This window comes from Gymnoscopelus braueri (assembly GCF_963280865.1).
Source record: "Gymnoscopelus braueri genome assembly, chromosome: 20".
Classification (NCBI taxonomy): Eukaryota; Metazoa; Chordata; class Actinopteri; order Myctophiformes; family Myctophidae; genus Gymnoscopelus; species Gymnoscopelus braueri.
In genome coordinates, this window is record NC_137622.1 from 44,627,354 (window position 1) to 44,640,194 (window position 12,841).

The following is a 12,841-nucleotide window of genomic DNA, read 5'->3' on the forward strand; positions in this document are numbered from 1 at the left end:
AAAAACACAAAGGTAGACATTTCTACAGCAGCAGCTGGTGTGAGATCGGCATAAAGAATGCTTTCCTCAAAACATCTTCATCTGTAATAGCCTGTAGGCTAACCTCCCAGAAACGATGACAATAAAGATTCTAGTCTAATCTTATTGGATAATTTGTTAAGATTGCAATACTCAGAAAAACCACAAGATGGCACTCAATGATCAACAACATATACCCCAGTGACTCCACTGTTTCGATTTGCATAGCAGCAGGACAGAGGCACAACTAAACCTGACTTTCTGCTGCTCTGTGTCACATTCACTAAAATACTGATAGTGTGGCTGTGATACAAAGTACATGGGCTGTAACACAGCGCTTCACCCCAAGGTCTACATCCACACAGCAAGTGAGGCTACAGTACTTGAACAACATGACCAGCACAGGGTTTTTTGGCAGGTAGTAGAGAAGAGGAGGGAAGAAATCACAGGGTTAGGGTTCATCAGTAAATACCAAAGTCCCATGAATTGATATACCGGTATATCCAATACAAAAAAGAAAGGACTCATGTGAATGTATAGGGTTCAGTTTAGGGTCCTTGGATGAAATGCAGCAGAGAATAAATAAGGGTGTTGTGTGTAGCAAGTGAACCCAGGTGTAGAGAACCCAGGTGTAGAGTCAAACATGGAGGCAGGCAGTATAAAGTTAAAGATGTATTTATTAAAGGTATTGAAGCCCTTTATTCAGAAGACACCGAAAAACTAGGCAGAACAGAATCTGAGTAGCTCAGACAAAACACCAAAACTACACACTAGAAGGCTTCCATTCCTTCTAGTGCCACAACAGAGATACGCACAGTAACAATAGTTTTAAGAACTGACCATTTCTATGTAAATAAGGTAAGGATATGTTCCATGTCATGTGACACACTGCGAGGCAAACTGGAGCTGGAAGTTTGATGGAATGCACTGAAGTCAACGAGAACAGGGTGGTCAAACATATCAACAAACACCATCATCACACTTTGTGTTTTGGCCTCTTTTCTTTTCTATAAAATTTTACTGAGGTATCTAAAGAGCACAGAGTACGTTTCTGACTGGGCGGTATATGGGCTGTCCTGTCATTGTGATTGTTGTCAGGCTGTCACTAATTGAAACCTTTATTTATTCTCGAAAAGAGCATTGAGGTTTGCCCTCAGTAAACATACAGTAAAACATACAGATATGAAACACAGAAAAAAACTAAATAAGACCATAACAGAAAACTACTAAGATAAAAACAGTTGGTAGGGATATTTAAGAGCGGGTTATTATATTGTCCATAGGATATTGGGGCATACATTTTTTGCGCGAGTTGTAGAGTTCTCATCATGGCCTCCTAGTAGATCTGTGGTCAGAGAGAACGTGGACATCAGCACAACGCACACATGAACAGACTCGCCCCGGGTCAAATCCGGTGACCTCGGAACGGTCGCTACCAGGTGTTCCTAAACTTAGAAGAATGACGTGCAAAGTGTTCAGTATGCTGAATGATGGTGTTAGGAGATGGCAGGGGCGTCACAGACATTTGAAAGGTGGGGGTGGTTGTAGCAAGACAGTGGTGAATCTTCTGAGTAGAATGTTCAATACTCTGAGATTAGTACTTGTTGCCTCTAGCTGATGTAAAAAGGTAATTAAGAGTTACTACTGCTACATAAAATTTCGTTTTGATGCAAAGATGAGTCCTATTAAGTTTTATAAAAGGTACAAAGTGCAACAATAAAGGCCTCTGTAAAGCAACACATTCACAGAAAAAAACTCAACAATAAATCATTACAGTCTCAGGAAGACCACAAACCTCCTACATTGTGGAACAAAAAAATTATACATATTTTAACTATTGCATGAGAGAAAAAATAATGAAAACATAAATGGCAGTGTGCGTCTGAAACAAGGTTGTTCATTAGCAGAAATCTGGCCTTTTTGGTGTTCCATTCATCTGTAACAATAGACAACCTGAAAGTCAACCTTTACTGCCATCTGGTATGTTCTGCTCCTATACTGTCACCTGGCCCCCCACCTGGTATGTTCTGCTCCTATACTGTCACCTGGCCCCCCACCTGGTATGTTCTGCTCCTATAGATGGGTTTCCCGTTTGTAAACATTGAGGATGATGCGCGCGCAGTGGAGGGAAGAGCCTGTAGAGGGCGCTATTACCCGCAGCATCTCTGGCCACTGTACATTGATAAAATAAATGGTCTTCACCGGGTTTAATGAAAGTAGATTAAATGATGCAGTTTGTAATATCTTCTTTACTCAATAAAAATGATTTGTCGGAAGTTGGATCTGTCTGTATATAATAGCAGCATTATGCCTATTCTGCCTATAATAGCAGCATTATGCCTATCTAAATCCCGAAAATAACAATAGAGTGAATGGCACTTCCGGGTCGTTCTACCTCCCGCATGCGCAGAATGCACACTCTGCTCTGTGATGACGTCGCGCGGAAACCCATCTATACTGTCACCTGGCCCCCCACCTGGTATGTTCTGCTCCTATACTGTCACCTGGCCCCCCACCTGGTATGTTCTGCTCCTATACTGTCACCTGGCCCCCCACCTGGTATGTTCTGCTCCTATACTGTCACCTGGCCCCCCACCTGGTATGTTCTGCTCCTATACTGCCACCTGGCCCCCCACCTGGTATGTTCTGCTCCTATACTGTCACCTGGCCCCCCACCTGGTATGTTCTGCTCCTATACTGCCACCTGGCCCCCCACCTGGTATGTTCTGCTCCTATACTGTCACCTGGCCCCCCACCTGGTATGTTCTGCTCCTATACTGCCACCTGGCCCCCCACCTGGTATGTTCTGCTCCTATACTGTCACCTGGCCCCCCACCTGGTATGTTCTGCTCCTATACTGCCACCTGGCCCCCCACCTGGTATGTTCTGCTCCTATACTGTCACCTGGCCCCCCACCTGGTATGTTCTGCTCCTATACTGTCACATGGCCCCCCACCTGGTATATTGTGCTAGTTGATGAGGGCAGAGAGCTCCTCCACCATGGTGTTGAACTGGTTCATCAGTTCCGTGTGATACTCCAGCTGGTCCTCTTTGATGAGACTCTCGTTGGTGTCCAGAGCCACCATGCACACCTGGACAAACTTCCTGCAATCACATGCAGACACTGAGGTCAATGCACTGCGCACGCGCACGCGCACACACACACACACACACACACACACACACACACACACACACACACACACACACACACACACACACACACACACACACACACACACACACACACACACACACACACACACACACACACACACACACACACACACACACACACACACACACACACACAGTGCCCAAACGATAAGACGTTGGGGAGGAACGGTGGCCTACCTGAATCTCTCTTTGAGATCCTTGGCTTCCTTGGTAGACTGGGTGGGTTTACTGTCATCCAGGAAGGCCCTGGCATAGGCCACAGGACCTGGATTCACCTGCATGCCACAGATGTGCAATAAGTAACATTCTCTTATCAAGAAAACAATACCACCTACGGTATGTTTCTGATGAGTTTAGAGTTGGCCAAATTACATTGTACAGAAGAGAACAAAATATAGCCATATCATGACTTATTTGCATTAACCAAGTTTTACCTCTAAAATGTCATCTTATAGTCGCTTGCCAAAAAGAGCGGATTATGGCTTTTCTCACGGTAAATTAAGAACACAAAAAATGATCAAATGCTTGATGAATTGAAGTTAATAGGAGGGCAAGTTTAACAACAGCAAAACAATCAGTTTATAAATTGTCACACAACTCTCACAGGATAATCCTAGTGTATATTATATCCAGTCATATGCTCAGTACTTACAAAACACGTACATTTTCGCTCAACCTTTACTTTACTGAGGTCCGCAGGCACCACTGTACTGCCCATGCATGCTCCTCGTTCATGTGCGAGACTGTTTGTCGTAAGCATACGACTGGAAACACAACTTTTATTCTTCTTGGGGTCCTATTAACTTCAGTTCATCAAACATTCTGTCCGTTTTAGGATTTACCAGAGGAAGGAATGCAAAAAAATGGCCATGAATTCCAGCAATGGCAAATGGTAAATGTTAAATGGTAAATGTTAAATGGTAGAGCCTGTACCTTGGCGGCCACACTGCCTGACAGTTGCAGCTGCAGCATTTTGGTGTCTACATGGCCAGAGGTACAGAGTCTGGTCAGGGTGGAGGTTCTCTTCCGCACCTCATCGATGGCTATGGAGAGAGGCTCCAACTCCTGCTCCTCCTGGTGCACCACCTCCATGCGCTTCTTCACGTATGGGAAGGTGTGGGAAGCTGTCACATGCACACAGGGGGCACATGCACGCACGCGCGCACACACACACACACACACACACACACACACACACACACACACACACACACACACACACACACACACACACACACACACACACACACACACACACACACACACACACACACACACACACACACACACACACACACACACAGTTGAAGTGCATGGACACTTTGGTAAAGTTGCCAACTACACAACCCAAAGCGTCCTTTCCCTTTAAGTACAACCTATAGTTAAAGGACCATACAAGTCATGCAATGTTTTTTGACAACCTGCCCATACCCAACACCGTGCCAAAAATCTGAAACTTGTCACAAAGAGCCAAATCTTTATGCTTTTAGACATATTCCCTCCCAGCTAGTCTGTTTGATTTATCCATGCACCCAATGCAGTTTACAGGACTGGGAGCTGTGGGCTGCAGTAAGCTGAGCTGTACTCTATCTTCATACAACTTTAGGTGCAATTGTGTACATTATTTCATTATTTCTACATTTCTGCTAATGTTGGATTACAATTGGTTTATTAATGAGAAGGGTGGGTCTACCAAAACAGCATTTTATTATTTTATTATAGGATACAAGTTAATACTGATCATAAAAATCACACCCAGTGTGAAGTGAGCGGTGTTATTTAAGGTCATCATAAGGTCATCATAGTGAAGCTCACTTAAAAAAAATATGATTTTTTTTGAAGTGCGTGGTACTATTTATAGGTTATTAATTTCATCATGCGTCTCGCTAGCCAATCAAAGCAAAGGGTCTGAATAGAGTCAGCCAATCACGGTAGGGCGAAAAGGGTGTGAATAGAGTCAGCCAATCACAGTACAGGGAAAGACGGAAAGGGTGTGAATAGAGTCAGCCAATCACAGTACAGGGAAGGACGAATTCCCAACCCCTTATAGGAGCGGCTACACCGCTCAAAAATGTCTTAAGAGAGAGAGAGAGAGAGAGAGAGAGAGATTGAGTTGTACATACTTGTGAGCAAGGTCCTCCTCTTCCACTGGTCCTCTATGCCGCCATGCTTCCCCCCCACCAGGGTGTACGGCGTCTCAAACATGAAGCGCTTGATGTTCTGGACCTTCTCAAAGTCTGTCTTAGTGTCCGCCTCCTCCTCCTCAAAGTATGGCTGGACAGAGGTCAGCTGGATGTAGGAGAACCTGGGCTCCAAGTCTTCAGGTTTGACCTGTAAGCACAGAGAGTCATTGTGTATATTCCTGCACTATACCTGCACCCAGTGATCTTGGTACATAGAAATTTATCTATTGAAGATTCTGACTTTAAAATGTACATATTTTTTGTTTTGATTGTATTGTTGTATTGTGCTTTCTGCTTTGGCAATGTAAACGTATGTTTTCTCATGCCAATAAAGCCCTTTGAATTGAATTGAATTGAGTCAAGGATGGTGAAACAGTGACTGTAAGCATACTAAGCATCTCATGTGGTGTGGAAACTGTATCAAGTAGAGCTCAAAATGTCAAGTACATTTTAATGACAGAATTGTTAATTAAAAAAAAGGGGAAAAAATGATTAAACTTTTTCCACATCGTGTTACCTTGTTGGAGTCCTGAAGGATCTTGATGTTCTCTGCTCCAAACTTCTCCCCGTAAAGGGCCAGCAGGCGGTTCTGGATCTCTGACAGTGTGGTGATTTTGGGCTCCTTGTAGATGTACTGCTTCCTGTCCTCCTCCTTGAACTCCTAGACACGTTTGATCATTCATAAATAAATAACATAATGTGAAGCTGAACGCTGTCCATCTCAACGCTGTCCAATTTTTATACACTTTATACAAGTACAATAAAGAGATGCATGGCATAAGACTTGATCAGATGAGATTAGAATAGATCAGATCAGATTAGATGTCCTTCATTATGCACAAGGGAAATACATTGTTCTCAGGTCAGTACAGAGTACAGACAAGACGACAAATGAATATATCACAGTTAAAAGACACCGCAGTAAAAGACCAGTAAAAACAAGAGGTAACTATAATTCTAAAAGATAGATATATCTGTTTTGATGCAGTGTTAATAATAAATAATAATTATATATATTACTGTATGAGTGTTTTTTTATAATCACCTTTCCATAGAAAGCCACTCTGTAGTAAGTCCCCAGCAGCCTCGAGCCTCGAGCCTGCATAAATAAAATGACCTTTGTGTATGCCTTCTGCAGCTCGCCATGCAGATCCCGCAGTTTCTGCAGAGACAAAGAACATGTAAGAGATTTGGGGTTTTCATGTAATGTGTAATAGTAGTAGTGTGGGGCACACAGCTGCCGCGTACTATACCTTGAACAAGTGGCGCTTATCATACATGGGGCTGAGGAGACTGGCGATGTGGGTGACGAGCTCGTAGCGTTCGGCTTTGACCAGCGCCTCCACACACCACTCCAGATATTCAACCAGGACCTCCTGAAAACAGTGGCAGTTTAAAGGATGATAAAGCATCTGTTAACTCTGTAAATGTGCAGGGTTATAACATGTAAACTGAACCTCTCACAGATTAAATGAGAAGTTAGACTATATGTGTAAGTCTATATGACTTTACACTTCCCCAGAAGCCATTGCAACACATTTACTGTATACGTTCACCTGTAATGAAAATATGTATATTTCAATGAAGCTTTGGAATATTTCAGCACGGTATGTTGCACTAGAGGCGAGTTACCACAGGACACCTCTGTGTGCATAACAACTGCTTCAAACGTATTTAAAATGACTTGGATTCTGTCCCAGCTACTGAATGGACATGGGGTCCATTCTATCTGACATACCTCAGCACTGTTGGACTCATTACTGAAAAGCAGGGAATATGAATGAATGAATGAATGGTTTTATTTTAGCGTCATGCCACCTGGTGGCCCATCCCTCATGGGATTATATGACACCCTCAATCATAATGACAATATTCACTAATATATTACTCGTTACTCTTTTCAAAAGTAATATAACTTTACTTATTACTCCCTGCCAACTAGTTACATTACTTGTTATTAGGCCTGACCTCGATTATTCGAATAGTCGACTAATCATTCGAGGGGAGTCTGAGTCGACTGCCAATCTCTTAGTCATCTCATCTCTTAGAATCATGGCAATTGTTGTGTTGCATTAGTCAACTATAGGCAACATTTGGCCAATCAGATTCGACTATAGAAATCCTTAGTCGGGGACAGGCCTACTTGTTATATTACTTTTCCTTTAAACCCCACAAAACAGGTAATTGCATCCTTCCTACTGAATATTCAGACTTTGCGGTAGCAGTTTTCTTTCTGCAGCCTACACTGTACAAATGGAACAGGTCCATTTGGTTAAATTTGTGCCCCATCAGAGGAAAATTAACACAAAATCTTAGAATGGAGATGAATGGATTATGTCTCTTCAACTACCGGCATCTGGACGGATAAACTGTAAAAGGCAACCGTGATACCTTTCGGCCTGGTGGAGACAATAATATCACGGTGATATTATTGTCTCCACCAGGCCGAAAGGCATGGCGAGAGAGTATGTTTTGCACCCTGTCCGTCCGTCCGTCCTTCTGTCTGTGAACAGCTAATCTCCGGCACCGTTGGCCCGGTCACTGCGAAACTGTGCACACACACTCCCTGGATTCCAATTTTTCAGATTGGCCTGTTATAGCGCCACCAGGAGGCCGATTTGTGCAAAACATTTTTTTTGATACTACTCCTACAGATTTTGTCCAAACATCACACAAATCGGTACACAGTATCTTTATAGTCATGTGATCAACACGGATATGTCAGATTTACCATATTCCATCCTGATTGCCTAAGGTTGGCTTCCAAAGTTTGCAGGATTGGTTCGTTTTGAACAAAATGCCTCACATCATGAACGCAGCATGCAATTTCAGTGAAATTTCACACGCACATTCCCACTAGGCTGAAATGCACCCATTTCACATTGGCCTGTTATAGCACCACCAGCAGGTCTAATTTTGCAAAACACATTTTTGGAACAAAATGCCTCAAATCATGAATGCAGTGTCTGATTGAAAGGCCTAAGAAGAAATGCCACCCTTTTCACATTGGCTTATTATAGCGCCACCAGGAGGCCACAATAACCTACCTGACCTGGCGGAGACCTGTGCTCCGAGGAGCACTTTTTGTAGTTACTGTAATGTTACTGTACCTCAGTATAGTAACTGTCCTGTAATGTTACTGTACCTCAGTATAGTAACTGTCCTGTAATGTTACTGTACCTCAGTGTAGTAACTGTCCTGTAATGTTACTGTACCTCAGTGTAGTAACTGTCCTGTAATGTTACTGTACCTCAGTATAGTAACTGTCCTGTAATGTTACTGTACCTCAGTGTAGTAACTGTCCTGTAATGTTACTGTACCTCAGTGTAGTAACTGTCCTGTAATGTTACTGTACCTCAGTGTAGTAACTGTCCTGTAATGTTACTGTACCTCAGTATAGTAACTGTCCTGTAATGTTACTGTACCTCAGTGTAGTAACTGTCCTGTAATGTTACTGTACCTCAGTGTAGTAACTGTCCTGTAATGTTACTGTACCTCAGTGTAGTAACTGTCCTGTAATGTTACTGTACCTCAGTGTAGTAACTGTCCTGCATCCCTGTGTCTTCCTTGGTGTCTTCCATCATGGCCGCCTCTTCATGGATGTTAAAGGTTATCTTGTGGAAAGCCTCCACTCCACTGGGGAACAGCTCTGACAGAGCAGAAATGATCATCAATGATCAGGGACCGTGTGGTCATTCAACGATCTACAGGCAACCATCAAACTGGATCACATAATCTCTCTATCCGGTTATGGATAGAGTCTTTCTACGTCTTTTAAGATGTGTAGGAGTTGTGGCTCAGAGCCTCTGCCTGATGACCAAACGCCTAATAGGGCAAAGCAGTGGCGGACATTTTTGTGGTGCCACTGATCGAAAGCCCATACATCTTTCCATAGAGATTTCCGAAGATATTTATATTGATTATTTTAAGCCGGCAGTGCTATGTCCTATATCTCCCTGTGTCAAGGGGGAATTCTCCTTTAGGCTAGTTGTAAATGGTTTTGGTTTTGCCCTGGTCCTGTAATCGTTTTTTAACTGCTGTGTCTTTGGTGCCTGCATTTCCCTAGCGGGATCAATAAAGGTCTTATCTTATCTTATCTAATTCCAGTATTATATGACACAAAGCCTTTTTTAAACCAACTTTACATAGTTAGTTCTTAGCCAGTCAGGACAATAGAACTCTCCACCTATAGGATACAGTAGCATCACTGTAGTGTATACTGTATCACACCTTGTATTGAACTGTACTTCCCTGTGCTTGTCTTTGCAAACTGTTAATAAAGTATTCAATCAATCAATCATTCAATCATTCAATCAATCAAACAAACAAACAAACAAACAAACAAACAAACAAACAAACAAACACTAATACTGAATTAAACACATCAGTGGAAGTGAAAATAAACAGCAAAATCCTGTGTTAAAAGAGTAGTTAAAAAAATTACGTATTTCTTATCAATTACACACACCATGAAGCATTGAATTCATGGAGATGTTTCAGTTTTTGCCTCATTCCTGAGACAATAATTTGATGACGGGCAGAAAGATGCTAATGTATCCGGTAGGAGACACAAAGGAGTCTCCATTGAGTCTCCTACTGGAGAGTCCGCCGGTCATCACATAATTAGGAATGCGACAAAAACAAACAAATCTCCATGAATTCAAGGCTTCATGGGCTGGTGTAATGGATAGAAAATAAGTAATTTTTTGGGTGAACTACTCCTTTAACTATGGGTCCAGTTAATGAAACACATTCTGTACTGTGTAACTGTGTCTGGATGATTGTATGGAGAGCCTTACTTTTCCTGTGGAGGTATTCAGCCACCAGTGCAGCGATGTGGACGTAACACATGGCCGCCTGTTGACACAAGAGCAATGAATGTAAGTTATTAATAATTTTCTCTTTTCTCTCCAATTTATTTTCCGTATGGGCTTCAACACTAAGGTCAAGGTCTAGCCAGAGGGGAATACCAACTGCATGGCCAAAGAAAATAATTCGGACAGGGCTACTATGCTACACGTACACCAATAAGCCATGCGACTTAACAAACTAACTGACCAAAGGTTCAACTAATTCATTAAATATGGTCTACTGTAATTTGAATTATTATCACATCCACGGCCAGAGACGGAGTGAGGAAGAGATACAAAGAGCAACACACGTTGATCTTTGCACAGTGTGCACAAGTAGTTTTGGGTCTTTTAACACAATAACTTTCCTCTGAAACAACGATAACGGTAAAGGTTGTAGAGCTGGCTCATTGATATCTGCAGGGTACCTTGTTATGAGGTGCGCCTCATCCCCCACTATTGGCCCTGCTACTTAAAAAAATGGTTCTATTTCGCACTAAATCCTGATCACTAAGTATTATTATTATTATTATTATTATTATTATTATAATATAAGGAGGAAAAATGTTTTCCCAAAACATGTTCATGTTCAAATGTTCATTCAATACCAGGTTGGCGCCTTAGGACCACTCACTTCATATATAATTCATATATAATTCATATCTTAGGACCACTCACTTCATATATAATTCATATCTGCTGCTACTTGTACAAGAGACTGAGGTACTCTACCTTTATGATTACTTTTATTTAAAGAAATACAAATAAATGATTGAGTAGTGAGTACACACCTTGTGTATACTTCATATTGTTGTTTTGTTATCGAAATGTTCCTCCCCCGGTTCCCCCCCCCCCTCTATCTTTGTTGTAACTGCAGATTGTGGGAGCGTGTATGGAGAATAATTTCACCCTATATTTTACACCTGTACTTGTGACAATAATCTGTTACTTGAGTTGAATTGTGACTCAAAGCATTAAGCCTGATGCATGCTTTGTTGTATGACGATGTAGCACACAAGAAAAACTGATCTACAAGCTCACAACGCATTGCTGATGCGAAGAGTCACAGACAGACAGACAGACAGACAGACAGACAGACAGACAGACAGACAGACAGACAGACAGACAGACAGACAGACAGACAGCTTCCATCACCTCAGACATGTCTCCGTTCTTGAGGTGTGCCTGGGCCATGTTGTCCAGCCAGGTGCATCTGAGCTGAGGGGTGCTGGCGTAGGAGCGAGCCAGGCCGTCCTCCAGGTCCAGCAGCATCTCAGGGTCCTTCTCATGCTCCCTCATCTGAGTGCTGACCTTCAGCACGGTGCAGATCCGCTGGGTCAGGCCTTCCACCGCCACGGGGAAAGCAGTGGGCTGCAAGCACACACACACACATATACAGTACGACACACAGTTTGGCGCTATAACAGGCAGATTGACCTTTTGGCCTGTACAGTAGCTCTTGAACTGTAGGTCATACAATCACAATTATTGTCCACTTGGATTCCTTGGATTATTACGCAACTCCCTAAATAAGCCACGCCCATTTCCACCATGTTGTGTTTTTGTTTTTACTTTGATGGCCCACAATAAGCTGGCCTGGCCTGGCCTGGCGGAGACCTGCGCTCCGAGGAGCACATACATTTTTATAGTTTTAAATGAAATGCTCAAGAGTTACAGAGGTTACAAACAGGTTACAGAGGTTACAAACAGGTTACAAACAGGTTACAAACAGGTTACAAACAGGTTACAAACAGGGAGAGTCAATGTATTGCCTTTTTAATGTTTATATCTAAATTGTTCTGTATTTAATTCTTTCCATTACACTTTTAAGAAAAGTGCTTTTAATCACCTTTGTGTATGAAATGTTTATACAAATAAACTGTTCTTGCCTTCAACAGTAATTTGCTCCATGAAAAACTAAGTATATCACAAAAGCATGACAAGGGCCTTCATCGACCTGAAACGTCATAATACAAATGTAATGGAGCCCAAGTGCCCTGTGAACGCTGTGCTCCTCTGGTACTACAGCTCTGTGTTTGTTCTTAATAAAGTAGTAAAGTAACCTTGTTACCTTGTCACTTTCTGTGAAGTTGCTGAGGTCGCTTTTGGCCAAACTGTTGATGATGGAGAGAGAGTCCTGGACATGCCGACACATCTGGTCTGTTACCGTCACATCAGAGATCAGCTGGATCATGGCTATGATGATCTGGACAGAGACAGAGGAGGAGGAGGAGGAGGAGGAGGAGGAGGAAGAGGAGGAAGAGGATTGAGGATTGATTGATTGATTGAAAATGTTATTAGGCAAAAGAATGTAAAACAACACAGTTACATTTATAATACTTTTGTCTAAAAGGTCCGGCCAAAAAAGTCCTTGCGGACTTGTTTCCGTTGGGGTCCTTGAATTAATTTCATAGACATATATAGTAGCAACCAAACAGTTCAAAAATCAATATGAAAATACAGATAATACAGAAAAAATACCACTATGTACAAAAAAAAGCATGAAAAAAATATATATATATATGTAAAAAAAAAAAGAGGGGGGGGGAAGCATGGAAAAAAAATTATATAAAAAAAAAAAAAAAAAAAAAAAAGCATGAGGAAATACAAAAT

General features: G+C 42.1%; 1 protein-coding gene across 2 annotated transcripts in view; it reads right to left on the reverse strand.

Annotated features, from left to right (window-relative positions):
- Window positions 1-2,908: 2,908 nt before the first annotated feature.
- LOC308076478 (dedicator of cytokinesis protein 11-like) overlaps window positions 2,909-12,841 on the reverse strand; it is a 47,250-nt gene continuing 37,317 nt past the window's right edge. For both annotated transcript variants that reach the window (XM_080416785.1, XM_080416784.1), the window contains exons 39-49: window positions 12,300-12,434; window positions 11,384-11,599; window positions 10,178-10,235; window positions 8,909-9,027; window positions 6,632-6,754; window positions 6,424-6,540; window positions 5,896-6,039; window positions 5,319-5,526; window positions 4,129-4,319; window positions 3,373-3,470; window positions 2,909-3,123 (exon numbers count right to left, since the gene is read on the reverse strand). In XM_080416785.1, the coding sequence (XP_080272911.1) occupies window positions 2,988-3,123; window positions 3,373-3,470; window positions 4,129-4,319; window positions 5,319-5,526; window positions 5,896-6,039; window positions 6,424-6,540; window positions 6,632-6,754; window positions 8,909-9,027; window positions 10,178-10,235; window positions 11,384-11,599; window positions 12,300-12,434 (1,545 nt within the window). In that variant the 3' untranslated portion in view covers window positions 2,909-2,987. The remainder of the gene's footprint in view (window positions 3,124-3,372; window positions 3,471-4,128; window positions 4,320-5,318; window positions 5,527-5,895; window positions 6,040-6,423; window positions 6,541-6,631; window positions 6,755-8,908; window positions 9,028-10,177; window positions 10,236-11,383; window positions 11,600-12,299; window positions 12,435-12,841) is intronic.